This window comes from Acinonyx jubatus, chromosome D1, assembly GCF_027475565.1.
Source record: "Acinonyx jubatus isolate Ajub_Pintada_27869175 chromosome D1, VMU_Ajub_asm_v1.0, whole genome shotgun sequence".
NCBI classification, from domain to species: Eukaryota; Metazoa; Chordata; class Mammalia; order Carnivora; family Felidae; genus Acinonyx; species Acinonyx jubatus.
The window spans coordinates 103,114,903-103,132,009 of record NC_069390.1 but is presented as its reverse complement, the minus strand read 5'-3'; the positions used below and the strand labels follow the sequence as shown (position 1 = coordinate 103,132,009).

The following is a 17,107-nucleotide window of genomic DNA, read 5'->3' as shown; positions in this document are numbered from 1 at the left end:
GGACCTGAGCTGGAATCAAGAGTCGGTCGCTTACCCTACTGAGCCACACAGGCGCCCATAAAACACTAGACAACTATAAAACTTTCCACACGCTCTCATTTCTTACTCATTTAGTTTTTACAACAGAGATAACTATTGTTTTTCTTAGAGAGATAGTGAGTGAGCAGGGGAGAGGGAGAGAGAGAAACCCAAGTAGGCTGCATGCCCAGCCTGGAGCCTGACCTCATGATTGTGAGATCATGACCTGGGCAGAAATCAAGAGTCAGAGGCTCAACTGACTGAGCCACCCAGGCACCCCAATGGAGATAACATTTTAAAAATAAAATGTCCATGGTGTTCTCTTAATTTGGTGTAAACATTTATGTATTAGGTGGAATTATTTTTCCTGGAGGTACTTTAAGAACTAGATGACTACCTCTTTAGATACCATACAATGTGAAGGCTAGAAGAGGAATTGGATTTAATAGGCTATTAAAAATAATAGTGACAATAATGTTAACAATGCAGAAGAGTGGGCAACTTTATAATTTGCCAAGTAAGGGCATTAAAAATCTTAAAGGTCTTTATATTTTTATTTTATGACAGACCGTTTTAACACCAAAAAAACTAGGAAGGACATGTATCAGACTAAAGGACAATTCTTTCAAGTGAATGCTGTGGCTTTATGAAAAACTCATTACTTTTTCCCCCTCATTTTACCACACATGGGGAAAATTTCAACACAGATTGCTATCAGTCCTCAGACGGTGATAGGGATTCCAAAAAGACTGTCAAAAACTGCACCCTAATCATCTAGTCGATTAAGTAACTTCTATTTCACAATATTAGCAAATCAAATTAAACAAACTGAGTACCTATTTTCTGGGAACTTACTTAAAACGAATGGCTTTTTCACAAACAGCCGATAAATTACACACACACACACACACACACACACACACACACACCTCCCGAGTCTTTATGACAATTAACATTTAGGTAAGCCAAACGGAAAACCATGTTAAGTTACATATAGTTCGCTAAGGTGTGAGTGTGTGTAACTGGCATTTATTAGGGGTTATTGACCTTTGTTTTATGAGGTCATATTTTTCCCCTTCCACATCAACTAACTGGGCATAACTTTAGAATGTCTATCTTTGAAATTGCAGGTCAAAGTCACCACATGAGAGCACTCATGAGACTAACTTCCAAGTACATGGGCCACGTATGTTACAAAATTTTTTGAAATCATATTTCAAAATATTGACTAAACCTACTAGCATATCAAGAAAGCAATCTTCCAAAAGGGTGTGATTCTGAAAGTGTGGTTGCACCAAAGAAAAGGAAGCGAAGGAACGGAGGGTCTGGGTCTGGAAGTTTCGCTCGAGAGCCAGCGGGAATTCAGCTTTAAACCCCTCCTTCAAACGTGCCACCTGGGACAGGATGTAACTTTTACTTGAAAAGTAGTGTCAGGGGTCCCATGTTCCTTTACTGAGATTCCAAGCAGGTGAGACACACCCCAGCCTCTCTTGGGCAATTCTAAATTCATGTTCTTTCTTGAGAGACTAGATTCAGATTCTTCCCACCTTCCCCAAATACACACGTGGAAGCAAGGGTAGATTTTTATTTCAGAGACTCCAAGTCCAGGGGGACAGCGGGAGAGCAATGGAAGAAAGCCACCCCTTCGTGAAGTTAACGAGGGCTTTCCCCCGCCCTATGCCCCCGTCCCCCCGTCCCCCCGCCCCCCCGCCCCCTCGCCCCTCTCGGCCCCCTCGCCCCCTCGCCCCCTCGCCCCCACACCCCCTAGCCAGGCTCGGGGCTGGCCTCCAGGGCGGCTGCGCGGTCCATCACGTGACCCTTGCGCTGCCCGCTGGGAGGCCGTGGAGTCCGCGCACTCGCATGCGCACTCGCGCGCACTGCGCCTCCTCAGTCCCATGCTTTTGCTGAGGAAGAAGGTGCGGACGCCATGTAGTAGCCCAGGCTTGGGGTGGGGCTGGAGGGATGCGCCCTTGAGAGTGTGAAACAGCGCAGTAAGAGGATGGGCGCTTCCTCTCGGGGACGTTAATGGGTCTGAAACACAACTAGGGAGGAAAGGCAGCGGGGAGGGAAGTGAGAAAAAAAGGCAGGTGAAAAGGTCTGAGGGGCCCACTGGGCGTTGAGAAGAAAGAGAAGACTAGAAGTTGCGTAAGACACAGGGGCAGTGCCGTGTAATGTCTAGGGCACCAGAGCATTGGATTGCATCGTGGGGTTTGTCACAGGAGCACTTCCAGCCTCTTGGGGCAGCCCTGTGGAGTCCGCTGGGACCTAGGTTCTGACAGAAAAACGGACTTGTTTTTGCAGAGGCACAGTTACCTAGCTCTAGAAGTTTTCATTTCATCGATATGCACATGCTGTTACTCTGGGAGAGCAGAGAAGAGGTGTAGAAGGAAAAGGGAAGAGAAAAAGGGGAAGGGAAAAGAGAACGGCTTTCACGTTGGCTTCTCTTTTCGAACTTCTCAAGGCAAAGTGAGCGCTACTGGGCATGCGTAATATTGTCTGCGTATTATCGTTACAGCTCTTGACGCCTAAAGGTGCTGGAAGGAGTGTAGGAGCGCTGTAGGGAATTTACCAAAAGGACATCTTTCTCTATTATTTGTTGTTGCTGTCTTTGTGTCTTCTTTGTGTGAGTATGATATATGACTAAGCAAACATTCATTTCAATTATCCAGGACCAGAGTTTAAAGCAAAGTAAATTGATAGTTGAGTATCATCTCCTGAGATGTAGAGACTCTCCCGTTGTAGTTGTTTACATTTTTCGTTAGTTTAAATGTAATCTTTCAGATACCTGGAGAAGTGATCTTCAGAATTCATGGGGAAGTAATTTAAGAGGAAAGTTTGATGCTATATTAAGGTAAGATAGGACAGTAGACACTCAGGTACCAAGAGGTTGGTTCTAGTCTGGCTCAGTTTTACTTGTTTGAACTCGGTCAGTGGTCTCTGCTCCTGTTTTCACATCTGTGAAACATGACATTGGGTTAGATGAACTATAAGATATATTTCAATGTTAAGATTTTTTTGAAGGTAGAAGAATCTTAAATTCTGGCAGAAACAAGGCAGAAGTGCCAAAGAGACTAGTTTGGCTGATCCGATGTAGAGGGAGTAGATGAAAATCATGGGAACGATAGATTGGCTGCAAGTGATCTAGGACTTTGGATGCCATTCCATGGAAGTTGAATTTGTTCTGGAGCAATGAATAGTGGGAAGGTTTTTGAGTTGAAGAAAGATGGTAATCAGAGTTTTGAAAGATGGCCCAAATAGCGGTTGATAGGATGGGATAGGGAAGGGAGAAATTGAGTTGTTCAGATAAGTGACAGATAATGACAGCCTAAATTAAATCAGCAGGACTGGAAAGAAGGGGAAGATTCAAAAAAGCTGTAGCATGCAGTTTGTACTTATATTTGGCATTCCTCTAAACTTTGCAGCCCTTGCTTCCAGAATATGATGGCGAGTCAAGTTGTAAAACCTGATACTAGAAATTGCAAGAGACCAAGAGAGCTGGAGGTAATCTATATGCTCCTGGAGCCTTAATCTTTGATTTTATTTTTTATACTTCTCAAATATTTTCTAGTTCAGAAAATTCTGTTGATCAATGGAATTTAATGTTTTCATACTCCCAGGACTGGGGTTGTCCCAGCAGGAACTATCTTGACTCTAGCTGCTTTTTCATCAACTAGTATAGGCCTTCAAGAAACTATTGGGAGACTTCTTTGTTATAATTCGTGATGTAGAGACAGAAATGGGTTCATGTTCATGCATATGTGATACTTGGGTTTTACATAAGTATTTTGCTATAATAAGGATACCTAGGTACTATAGTTGCTGATATTTTAAATTAAGAGCATTGTATCCTGCTCTTCTTCACTACTGCCTCTGCCAGTTGATCTGTTTGCATTTGGAACATTATTTGCTTCCTTAAAGATTATGTAATCTTGCATAATTTTGCCAGCATTTGGCTATTGTCTAAGTGACAGTTTTACTATATTGCTATGGGAATATCTACCAGTGCAAGATACAGGAAACTTTTTCCATCAAGGGATTAAAACCATAATCAAAGTCTAATGTAAAACCAAAGTAAAATTTAGTATGTTGAACAAGATGCTTGTTAGGCCTAAAAGTTTTCTTGACAATAAAATTTTAAATGGCTGATTAGGACATGAGCACATATAATTTCTAGCATGTGTGCTTTTTTTCCTGAAAGATGTTTTATTTGCCTTTTTGGACAGCAGAATGCATATGTCCTAAGGATCTTGTTGACTGTTTATCTATTTTCTTTACTTTCTTCTATTAGCCTCAAATGCCAGATAGTCCACATCTGTCCTCTCTTGGAAAATCAGATTCCTCTTTGTCTGAAAGCTCTGGACTATTTTATAAAGATGAATCCCTGGAGAAAGATTTGAATGGTGATATATAAAATGCTTATATTTCTATACATTGATTTTATAATACAGAAAATTTGTTACAGTTCATAACTTGGTGATTTTTTTTGAACAGACATGAGCAAAGAAATTAATCTAATGTTGTCTGCATATGCAAAGATCTTAAGGCAAGTACATATAGCATAACCTCATGAATCTTTATCTTAGAAATAATTTTTTCTGGAAACTCTGTAATAGGAAGTTTAATTCAGTGGTTGCAGACCTATCCAGCAATTGTAATTTCAGTTTTTTAATTCTATCTCATTTATAATAGATTAATTGGTTATTTTTGAAGATTAATCCCAACTTTTCCACTAAACATCCTTTGTTTTGTTATTACCAGAGCTAAATATTAGGCTGGATATATTTTGGTCTCTAATTAGATGATATAACATTTAACATGTTACAAAAAAACTTCTTTGAGAAAAATGTCATTTATTGAAGTTAATGATAATAAGAGTGATATTAAATATAAAATATTTATGAAATATTTAAATATTATGTCTATATATTTGAGGACTGACTGAATTTAAATATTTTATTGCTCTGAGATTATCAAGCTTATTAGGTATTTGTTTTTTAAACTACTGGACAATCATAGTATTTGGATGATGGTTTGTGTGACTGTTAAAATAATGTATGTAGTTTAATATTAGAATTATAATGTAAGATACATAGTTTGCCCTGTCAGGAGACTTTGAATAGTTAAAAATATTTATGTGACTAATTTAACTTTTATTGAAGTGTTTGTAAATTAATGAAGTTTTTTAATGTGCAAAGCTATTTAAATGAAGTAGCTAACTAGTATAGCCATAATAGAAAACATCACTATAATAGTGTCACTAGATGTTATTACTATTTAGTTTAACATAAAATTTTTTTTCCTCATTAGTGAGAGAGCAGCAGTAGATGCATCTTATATTGACGAGATAGATGGACTCTTCAAAGAAGCCAATACTATTGAAAACTTTCTAATACAAAAAAGAGAGCTCCTGAGACAGAGATTTACAGTGATTGCAAACACACTGCACAGATAAAATTTGTACTTAAAATAAGCTGAGAATTTAAGCCCATTATTGTTGTATTAAGAGAATGACATTTATGCTCTGACACCTCTCTAGTTATTAAAGAAACTGTGTACCTTAAACATAGAAGGGGAAACTGCTTGAATTTCTTTTCTAGATTTAAAAGGGGCTTTATGCTGGACAATAATATGAAGTATGTACCTTTTTTTTTTTGAGGCTTAAATATTTGGCATATTTCATAAAAGTGTAAATTATTTAAATTATATGTAGGTTCTTTTTTTTTTTTCCTTAAACCTCCTAGCATTTCTTAAATTTCTAAAAGAGGACTCAATGAGTTAATTTGGTAATATGTAACAATATTGCACTTTTTCTTTGCAGTACTCTAAGTAGAAGATAGGTAGCTATGGAGATAGTTTTAAAATGTTTTTCATGGTCAACATCATAAAAAAAACGAAACCTAAAGATAATTTGTCCAGTGTCACAATATGTAGTAAGATATAGCTAAGCTATTGCTATTTAATGTTACCATTTGATTATTTTCTCCATTAGTTACAATATATGGCTAATAAAAATTCTTGGTTTAAAATTATTTTCTTGTGGTAAAAGTGATAAAATAAAAACCAGAAATTACTAATCAGAACTTTATATGAGTTGGCTTTTTTACATATCAACCTTATCAGTGGTGTAGTTAATAAATTATACTTAGAAACCTTAGCCATTGTGTGATATGGGATAAAAGTTAGTGATCCACGAGTAAAAATTCGCCAAACAAGAAGACAACCTTGGTAAGTCATTTCAAACCTGTTATGATTCATTAATTGAATTTCAATTAGAGGATCTCTAATACTCATCTAGCTAAAAAAAAAAAAAAAAACCTATAAAAAACGTTCAAAGGTATTGCTATGATTTTATTGAAAACTTTTAATATGTTATATAATTATATGTGATAACTATGTTAATCAGGTTTTTAAAAATCACAGCACACATTTTTCAGTCATATAGATCATTCAATCTATTTTATGTCTATTTTACATATATAAGCAATCACAAATTTGAGCATATTTATAAACAGCACCACAGGGAATTTGATATTCTTCTGGTGGACAGCATGTGTGCCTTGCAAATGTAAAATCTAATTTGACTGCCAGAACAGCAATCAGATTACTATTTTAAGGCAAATATACCACATAACATAAAAGGATTGGAAACTGTAAAATAAAATGTTTACTAAAAATATGGGTTAGGTAGAAAAAATTATTAGATTTGTGGAGGGATATGCTAATGACACAGGATAGTTTGGAGGTCAATGAAGTAACTCTTAGAAATGGAATTTTAAAATAACAGTGTAGCCAGAAGACTATATTTGAGTTGATATGACATATCACCTGGATTTTGAGTTAGTCTGTTACCTTACAGAATTTTTTAATGTTCTAAAAACAAAGATGTCTCTACTGGCACATCATAACTAAGAAATGTTCCTGAGTTACTGTTTTCTAAACATTAATTACTATTGAGAAAGATAAGGTTAACAGATTGTTTCAGAGTACATTTCATAATATACTTGTTATATCTTGTTAGTGTCACCATTGTCAAACATCAGGGTCTTTCCTGTGCAGTTCAGAGAATTGGTCTGATCATTTCATTTGGTATGATTAAGACTAGGGTGCCTGGGTGGCTCAGTCGGTTAAGCCTTTAACCGACTTTAATCTTGATCTTGGCTCAGGTCTTGATCTCAGGATTGTGAATTCAAGCCTGGTGTTGGGCTCTGTCTTGAGCATGGAGACTCCTTAAAGGAAAAAACAAAAAACACACCTAGGGAACTGATTTTTAGTCAAAATGTGTTTACTAGGATAAAAGTTCCTAAAAGCCTAAATAAGACGGATTTTTATTAAATTTTGATGTCTTTGGTACCATCCACATAAGCAAGAATAATTCTCTGAATAATTAACGACTGGAGATAGGCTATTCCAGAAATACCATTGCCTTTTAATGTACACTTCTATCACTCATTTCAATAAAATTCCACGTGTTTGTACATTACTTGTTACTGGTTACCAATAAAATATATATTGAATATCTTTGTACGTCATACTCTGCTAGGCATTGTGGGGAATACAGCATACTTTAAGATACTTTTTGTTCTCCCTTCTGACATTTGTAACCACTCCTTTCTTGAAATACATTTACATGTCTTTGGTAAGAAAACATGATAAGTAACTGTTAAAAAATAGGGACGCCTGTGTGGCTCAGCTGGTTAAGTGTCTGACTTTGGCTCAGGTCATGATCTTACGGTTCGAGAGTTTGAGCCCTGCGTCAGGCTCTGTGCTGACAGCTTAGAGCCTGGAGCCTGCTTCGAATTCTGTGTCTCCCTCTCTCTCTGCTCCTCCCCTGCTCATGCTCTGTCTGTCTCTCTCCTTCAAAAATAAATAAAAACATTAAAAAAAAAATATATATATATATATATTTCTGTGCAGTACTAGTTAATTCCTTTTAGTTGGAGTTACTAGAAGGCATTTGGCAAAGGGGTCAGAGAAGTAGTAAAATGGGTTTTTGAAAAGAAGGAGGGTATTTCAGGCAGGGGAAAGTTTGTTAAAATGGCACAGAAGAACAAAAACACAAACACATGGTATGTTGGATAGGCTTTTTCCTGAACTGAGAATTCACAGAAGGGAATAGTGTATCATCTAAACCACTAGAGAGGAGGGATTGAGTCTTGTTTTCTTATATTCTCAATTTGTAGCACAGTATTTGATACATTGGTGCTCAAAAGTGTTTGTTAATCATTATACATTAGGGCATACCCTTCACAGGGCCTTATTCATACTAGATTATCAGAAAATGTCTTGTAAATTAAATAAATGGAAAAGAAAAGGAAGGATGATATGGTACAAAGCAGGCAGACAATGGAAAGGTAGGTTGTGGCCTGATTGTAGAGTCCTTTATTGACAGACTACATTTGGACTTTATTCTGTAAGGACAGAGATGTGAACCTTTCAGAGGAGAGGAGCATCATAATGAAATGGAACCCATGGATCAAGGGGCTTCATTGTAATGTGACAAGTTTAAAAGAGGAAAGTTTAGGAAGGGAGACTGCTATTGATGGTCCAATTTCAGAATTTCAAACAACTACTTATCATAGGTTGGGATACTTCTTGTGGAAAGGAGAGTAAAAGTTTGTAGGCATCTGGAAGCCCTGCCCCTTTACCACCACCTCCCTGCCTCCTGCCCACATTCCCTCCTTTCCTGTCAGTGAGCCAAAGACAGACCAGGAAGTGAGTTTGAGGTTTTGGAAATCACGGATCTGTTGCTACTGAATGTAATACCGAATGTTTTTTCAGATCTTTCTCCATTTTGTCAGCAACCTTTCTACCATTGCAGTGGGTTTCCTTTCTGTGATGATACGTTGGATCTCAGGTAAGGGATTCGCCCCTTTCTCCTCCCCTTCTTCCTCTTTTGCCTGCTCAGGCTTAGAACTCTGTGCCTCTTTCCTGAAGAATACTGGGGGCTTCTGAACCTTTTCACTCTGTGTGTAGCAGATACAGACAGCAACACCACAGAGCTGGGAGTTACGGAAGGCTGAGTCAGGATTTGTTTACTCGTCAGGGAAACAGCCTTTCGTTTGCATACTTTACATAACATGGGGCAGGATTCATGGTTTAGGGATTCTCTTGTGTATGCACTAGGAAGAATATTCACTATTTAGACCTGTCTCAATTGAAAATCCCCGCTACACTTCCTAATATAAATGTTTGGTTCTTTTATTTGCATTCTGGGGGATTGCCTTAAAACCTCTGGTTATTGTTTTGTAGCTTTCTATTATAGCTACTATTGTTATATGATTTTCTTTCTTGAAATTGGCTGATGCTGAGCTAACAGAAATCATACCGATATGCACTAGAAAATTGTTGAACAATTTAGTGGTTGCAGTATGCAAAGCAATGTGTTAGGTACTGGAGTGGGAGTAAAAACAAGTGACTCTGTACTCAAGGAATACCACTAATAAAGTATATTCATCTTTATTGCACAAGACAGAGTAAGGTAAGTGCCCTAACAGAGCTGAAATAGATGCTGTGTGAGTTCAGACTAAGGAGAATTAGTTCTTGCTATAGGAAATGGGAATGTTGTGTTTATGAAGTGGGTGACATGGGTACTGAATCCCGAAGGATGAATAGGGTAAGTGAATTTCACCTGGAGGAGATAGGAAATACCCTAGTTGAAGAGACAGATATAATTTTTTATTTATTCTTGAGAGAGACAGAGTGTGAGCGGGGGAGGGGCAGAGAGAGGGAGACACAGAATCCTGCCCAGGTTCCAGGCTCCAGGCTGTCAGCACAGAGCCTGATGTGGGGTTCAAACTCCCAAACCGCGAGACCATGACCTGAGCTGAAGTCAGATTATTACCTGACTGAGCCACCCAGGTTCCCTGAGAAGGGTATAATTATGATGAGGAGAAGAAAATAGGAAGTGTTTTAGTTTGGCTGGAACAGAAGACCTTAGTGCGGGGGCAGGCAGGGGTAGTTCTGGACAGGTAGGTTGGTGTGAGCCTGTGCAGTGCCTTCAGTGGTTGGCCAAGTGGTTTAGACTTTACTTGGTAGACAGTGAGGAGTCATTTCTGAAGGCTTTTGGAGGATTATATGATACAATCAAATCTGTACTTAGATTAATTTAGTAGCAGTGCTTCCCAACCTTTTCCACATGATACCATGCATAGAAAGTGATAATATTGGGGTGCCTGGGTGGCTTAGTTGGTTAAGTATCCAACTCTTGGATTCGGCTCAGGTCATGATCTCATGGTTCATGGATGGAGACCAGCATCAGGCTCTGTGCTGACAGCCAGGGAGCCTGCTTGGGATTCTCTCTCTTCCTCTCTCTGCCCTTCCCCCGCTCACACACGCACGCACACGCTCTCTCTCAAAATAAATAAATAAACTTAAAAAAAAAGAAAATGATAATAACTCTAGCTCACACTGGAGTAAATTGGGATCTGGAGCTCCATGAGCTGTTTAAAACTGGAGGCAATTGGCCTGGAGCCTCTGGCCATCCCACCTGTTTGGAGGCTCTGGCATAGGAGATAGCTTCCCTATCTAATTTCATCTGATTAAGAGGCTGTGATAATATCATCTAAGAGGTTGTGAAGGCCTATATTAGGACAGTAGAAAGAAAGTTACTGATATGGCAAGAGAAGTGGAAGCATCAATGCTGATGAGGACAGGTTTGGTCCAGAAGAAAAATTGGAGGTGCTGCCCCAGTGGGGTGGACAGGTAAAAATCCTTACAAAGGATTTGCCCCCAGAAACCCTTGTAAACTGAGCCCTAGTAATTTACACCTACCCTATATCATCCCCTTAGCATTCTCTTCCTGGCCCTGTCCTGGTATACTCAGCAGAACTTAACCACTTAGTGAATGTGAGGGGACAGTGAAGAAGAGGAGTTCAAGGCCCACAGAGATTTTGAAGCTAGGTGATTTCGTATGTGGGAAAAATTAATTTAGAAGGGGGAAAATGAAGAATTCTCTTTTGACATGTTGAGAATCGTCTGCAAGAAGTACTTGGTGAAATTAAGGGACTAGATGAGACTACTGAGGAAGTGTGCTGACATTAAAGAGTAAAGATCCAAGATCAGACTTTAGGAACACACTCCTGAGGTGATAAGGGGAAGAGGGGCTAATAAAGGGAGTTAATAATGTTTGCAAATGCTCTACTATCATTATATTTAGTTATGACAACCAACATAAATAGGAAGAATTACCTTTCTTTTATCCCCACGGCACCCCCATTTTATCATTGAAAAACTTGAGGCTCAGAGTGGTTAGTAACTTACCCAAGGCTGTCAGCTAATAAGTGAAGCTAGCAATAAGCAAACAAAGAGGGAGCAGGGAAGTTAGAAAAGTGCAGTGTCTCAGGAACCAATAATAGAAAGGGGTTTAAGGAGGTCTAGAACACAATATCCAATGTTGTGAAAAGTCTGAAGAGTATATAATAAACTGCCAATAGTATGCTATAGAGTACAGAATGGATACACACATAAACTTTTTCTAAAATGTAAGATGTTTTAAATTATTGAATCTCTATTCAGACCATTGTCCAATCAGCGTATTCAATGTAATTCTACTTAAGTGAGAGGAGTAAAAACTGACCTCAGGATATTTATGTTAATAAAAGAGGAGAGTGAGATGAATATGCAGAATATAAATAAAAGTAGTAAGATAAATAACCAAGGGTTTCCACCTTCCAGATTTGCAAAACATCCTGTTTATACCTCCACTTCCAATAGTGTGGTTCTCATATTTTAGTGTGACTAAGAATACTTGCTTGCTATACCCTAGAGATTCTGATTAGGTCCAAGATGAAGTCCCTGAATCTCCATTTCAGCAGTAATATCTATTTCTGTTCCAAGTAGTTCTCAGACTATACTTTGAGAAACAGTGCTCAAAATGTGGATTACAGTATAAATGGTCTGTTTGTTTATTAGGCAGTGAATTCCTTTACATCAGGTTTAAAAAAATTTTTTTTTAATGTTTATTCATTTTTGAGAGGGAGACAGAGAGCACAAGTAGGGGAGGAGCAGAGAGAGAGGGAGACACAGAATCTGAAGCAGACTCCAGGCTCCAGTTGTCAGCACAGAGCCCAATGAGGTGCTCAAACCCATGAACCATGAGATCATGACCTGAGCCGGAGTCAGACTCTCAACCGACTGAGCCACCCAGGTGCCCACATCAGGTTTTATTTTTTAAGTCTATCCATTTATTTTGAGAGTGTGCATGAGCACATGTGAGCAGGGCAGAGAAAGAAGGAGAGAGAATCCCAAGTAGGCTCCATGCTGTCTGCATGGAGCCCAACATTTGGCTGGATCTCACAAACCATTAGATCATGACCTGAGCTGAAATCAAGAGTCAGACTCTCAACTCACTGAACCACCCAGCCATCCCTACATCAGGTTCTAATACTTTTTATCCCTTACCAGTTACCCCTTTGTTGAATGAATACATAATTCAAAGGAAGATGATGTTACATCTTGTTGGATTGATTGTTAAAAGCTATGGAAATAATGATAGCATTTTTTGAGTTTACTATTTTCTAAAAACTTGACATAACCTAACTCATTTATTATTTATAGCCATATTATTATCCTCATTAGAAAGGTTATTTATTTGGAAAACAGCAGGCCAGGATTTGAACCCTAGCAATCTGCAGCCAGGCAGGACCTGGGCCAATACTCTTCTTAAATATTACGATATACTTCCTCTTAAAGGAAGTAGCATTTGAGATAGAATTTGAACAATACTAGAATTTCCTTAGGGGTAGATTAGTAGGAAGGGCATTCAGGGTAAGAGTCAATTTTATTTGGGAATTCAGAAAATAGTTGGGTTTGACTGAATTGTTTATTATTGGAAAGTAGAAGGAATCATGTACTCTAAACCAAATTTTATGAAGATTTGAAAGAAATGGGATAATAGATACAACACTGTAAAATATTTGGCTAAAATAATGCAAATCTCACTTCTTGAGAAAAATAGGGTCTCTATGTGTTAGTTTTTCTAGTTTAGACTTCTGTATCACTGTTAAAATTTTAAGTAAAATAAGGCACTAGTTAATTATATATCTGACTATCCCTCTGTGTTAGGCAACACTACCTTGTGAACGAACACGAAATAAATATGAAGAGGGAGAATTAAAAAAATTTTTTTAGTATTTATTTTCAAGAGATAGAGTGCAAGCAGAGGAGGGCAGAGAGAGGGAGACACAGAATCTGAAGCAGACTCCGAGCTCTGAGCTGTCAACACAGAGCCCGATGTGGGGTTCAAACTCATGAACCGTGAGATCATGACCTGAGCCAAAGTCAGATGCTTAACTGATTGAGCCACCCAGGTGCCCTTAACAGGGATAATTTTTACCTTCTTATTATATAATAATGATTTTTTCTTCTTGTGGCTTTTGAACTTCAAGTAATTTCAGACCAAGTATCACTGCTTAATTTAATTTATGATACCCTTCTTTTAGAAAATGCCATGCACATTCAAGTGTATGCCTTAAAATGGAAGAAGCTGAACTACAGACCTTACTAAATTCTTATAAATCGCTGGGAAATCTTTGGGATCCTATTCTGGTGGATCAAAAGTAATTATGATAGTAATGAATACTGGTCATTTTTTTTAAGCTTGCTTTCTTTCTTTCTTTCTTTCTTTCTTTCTTTCTTTCTTTCTTTCCTTACTTAGAGAGAGTGCACTCGCCTGAGTAGAGGAGGGGCAGAGAGAGAGGGAGAGAGAATCCCAAGCAGGCTCTTTGCTGTCAGTGCAGACCCCAACAAGGTGCTGCATCCCATGAACCATGAGATCATGACCTGAGTGGAAATCAAGTCATTCGCTCAACTGACTGAGCCACCCAGGCGCCCCTAGTGGTCATTTTTTAAAAATCCTAGCAATGAGGTTGCTGTTAGCACATCTTGGGTTAATATGTAGATTCAGTCTTGTGAAAAGAGGAGTATTGTTCAACTATGAGAAATGATAATAATTAAGTCCTGAGTGTACTGCAAGAATACAAAGGATTGTTGTGCTTCACAAATGGAGATCCAGAGAGTTGATGGTCTGACAATGAGGGAAGAGAGGAATTTGGAGGCTATATTTGGACCTATATATAGGTTTACTTTTCCTTTACCAGTAGATAAGAATATTGTCTGAGGGAGAAACAGGCATGTTTATGGAAGATTGGTAAAATTTTTTGTGCTCCTGGTTTCCTCTTCACAGTTTTGAAGAAGTATGTGGAAAGTACTCATCAGAAGAAGGCAATCTTCAGTAAGCAAGAGAGGCTTCCATGTATTGCACCACTAGTAACCACGGTGGAGGAGACACCACAGATTGTCTCTGCTTGCGTCCGAGGGCATTTTCCTCAGTGGCTCCGTGGCTACCTGCTTCGAGTTGGGCCTGGGAAATTTGAATTCGGGAAGGATAAGTAAGTCTTGAATTTGGAAAACCATTTGGATTTTTTAGCATGGCTGGTTCTATGGAATATACATTACGTCTGCTTTCTCTCTGAGGCTAACATTGTCATGCAGTCCCTTTGATTACACATGAGGAAGCTGTAGTCTACAGGAAAAAGAAAAAGGAAACTTAATTCTTTTTCTTAAAAAGTCCTGACTTTTCTGCTCTGCAGAATATTCTGAATTTGGAGTTCTCTTGAAGGCTCATGCCAAAAGAGAAGTGTCAGGAACTGTCTGTATGACCACTGAGCTCTGTTTCGACACAAGTTCCTGAAGGAAGGAGCAACGTCTTCACCTCATACAGCTCCCTCACCCAGTGTCCCCCAGACACAGTGGCTCTTTCGGTTCCTCAAACTGGGCACATTTATTTTTGCTCAGGGTCTTGGCATTGGCTCTCATCTGTCTTTCCAAGTCTGATTCTTATTACAGTATCAGCTCAAGTCTCATGTCCTTTGAGCTTCCCCAATGTCCCAATCTAAAAATGCTATTATTAATTATATTTCCTATTTTAATTCTCTGCACAGCACTATCAATGTCTAGTACTTTTTGTTTGTGTTCCTCCACTAGAATAAAAATTCCATGAGAGCAGGGAGTTTTTTCTTGTTTGCCCTGTATCCCCAGTATTTAGGACAGTGCCCTGCTCTTAAATAGCACTCAATCAATACATGGAAATAAATGAAAAAGACCAATAACTCTTTAGTACATTATTTCTCTGTGTGGTTAGTAGGGACATGAAGTGGTGTAAAGAAACCCTTATGGTAAGGGAGGAATCTTCTTTGCTTTAAACATTTTTAAATAATAGAAACTTTTTTTCACTATAAAACTTTTTATCTGTATAAAACTTTTTGAAATATAGAACAGAGTGGGGCTTGGGTACCCTGGGTGGCTCAGTCAGTTAAGCATCCAACTGTTCAGCTCAGGCCATGATCTCATGGTTCATGGGTTCCAGCCCCACGTGGGGCTCTGTGCTGCTTGGGATTCTCCGTCTCTTTTTCTCTCTGTCCCCGCCTCCTCACACTCTCTCACTCTCAAAAATAAACTTAGAAAAAATAATAAAAGAATAGAGTGGGAGAAAATGTGGGTCACATTCTCTGTTAGCACTTTAATGTATCTCCTGCTAGTCTTTGCCCCATTTCTATAGATTTATTTTGAACAATTACACTCATATTGTATGTAGACTTTATAAAAGTTCATTTATTTATTTGAGAGAGACAGACACAATGTGAGTGGGAGAGGGGCAGAGAGAGAGGGAAAGAGAGGATCCCAAGCAGGCTCTGTGCTGTCACCGCAGAGCCCTATGTGGGACTCAAACTCATGAAACCGTGAGATCATGACCTGAGCTGAAACCAAGAGTCTAATGCTTAACTGACTGAGCCTTCCAGACACCTTGTATGTAAACTTTTTAAAATTGAGGTATAATTGACTTAACATTATATTAGTTTCAGGTGTAAAACATAATGGATAATATTTGTATTGTTGCAAAATGATCACCACAGTAAGTCCAGTTAACATGTGTCACCACACAGTTACAAAACCATTTTTTTTCTTGTGATGAGGACTTTTAAGATTTATTCTCTTAGTAGCTTTTAAATATACAATACAGTATTATTGACTATTGTCACCATGTTGTATATTACATTCCCATTGCTTAACTTATTTTTGTACCTTTTAACTTCCTTCGCCCATTTCACCTAACCTTACCCCCTCATCTCTTGAAATCACCGATCTGTTCTGTATATCTATGAGTTTGGGGTTTTTGTTTTGTTTTGTTTTAAAGATTCTATATATAAATGAGATCATATGGTATTTTCTTTGTCTTTTTCTGTCTCTTACTTTATTTAGCAAAATGCCTTTAACCATGTTGTCACAAATGGTAAGGTATCCTTATTTATGGCTGAATAATATTCCACTGTATACAGTAAATCCTTGGATTGTGAGTAACTTGTTCTGTGAGTGTTCTGCAAAGTGAGCAGACATTTCTAATAAATTTTAACTTGATAAACGAGCAATGCCTTGCAATATGAGTAGTACGTGATACCAAATGTCACATGATCACAACTGAGCCGGTGGTTCCTCTCTCTCTCTCTCTCTGTCTCTCTCTCTCTCTCTCTGCGGGATTGTGGGTGATTGTGTCCCATGCTTGGATGCTTGGTCTCAGGTTGCCGTGTTTGGTAGAAATCAGTGATTTTTTTAGAACGTTGGAAGGGTCCTACAACTGGCACTAGTGTATTTTTTGTCAGTTCAGAGCACCTATGAGCAGTCCTTTGCTTTTCCATCCAAGAGTGAGCTTAGGAATGCTTTGCTTCATTCTAGGTCAGGCTTCCTGCAGATACAGACCCTTTCCTCTGCTGCCTTATTGCCAGTTACATTAAATACAGTATTAAAAAAATAAAATAAATAACAGTATATGACAAGAGTTTATTAATGTTGTACTGTAGTGTACATCTGTGCAAGCATATACAATGGCCCATGCAGAAAAAGATTCCATTGAGCCAATAGATAGCAGTGATTCCCTTAGTGATAGTGAAAGTCATCCTACACAGTAACCCTCCTTTCTCTTGTCTCCCTTACCCCAGTCATGAAGGTTTTCTTTTTTTTTTTTTTTTTTTATTTATTTTTGGGACAGAGAGAGACAGAGCATGAACGGGGGAGGGGCAGAGAGAGAGGGAGACAC

At 38.5% G+C, this 17,107-nt stretch overlaps 2 protein-coding genes across 12 annotated transcripts in view; both read left to right on the top strand.

Annotated features, from left to right (window-relative positions):
* The window catches only part of TEX12 (testis expressed 12), a 57,359-nt gene extending 51,637 nt beyond the window's left edge, over positions 1-5,722 (top strand). For 2 of the 8 annotated variants that reach the window (XM_027036519.2, XM_053204120.1), the window contains exons 2-5: positions 3,441-3,519; positions 4,307-4,418; positions 4,510-4,561; positions 5,326-5,722. In XM_027036519.2, coding sequence (XP_026892320.1) covers positions 3,457-3,519; positions 4,307-4,418; positions 4,510-4,561; positions 5,326-5,470 — 372 coding nt within the window. In that variant the 5' untranslated portion in view covers positions 3,441-3,456 and the 3' untranslated portion in view covers positions 5,471-5,722. The other 6 variants (XM_053204119.1, XM_053204117.1, XM_053204118.1 and 3 more) reach the window with 6 other exon arrangements.
* The window catches only part of BCO2 (beta-carotene oxygenase 2), a 104,370-nt gene that overhangs the window by 51,637 nt on the left and 35,626 nt on the right, over positions 1-17,107 (top strand). The window contains exons 1-3 of one of the 4 annotated variants that reach the window (XM_053204114.1): positions 4,518-4,561; positions 8,797-8,872; positions 14,201-14,405. In XM_053204114.1, coding sequence (XP_053060089.1) covers positions 8,854-8,872; positions 14,201-14,405 — 224 coding nt within the window. In that variant the 5' untranslated portion in view covers positions 4,518-4,561; positions 8,797-8,853. Of the gene's footprint in view, positions 1-4,517; positions 4,562-7,992; positions 8,873-14,200; positions 14,406-17,107 lie in introns of those variants that run through there. The other 3 variants (XM_027036511.2, XM_027036512.2, XM_027036510.2) reach the window with 3 other exon arrangements.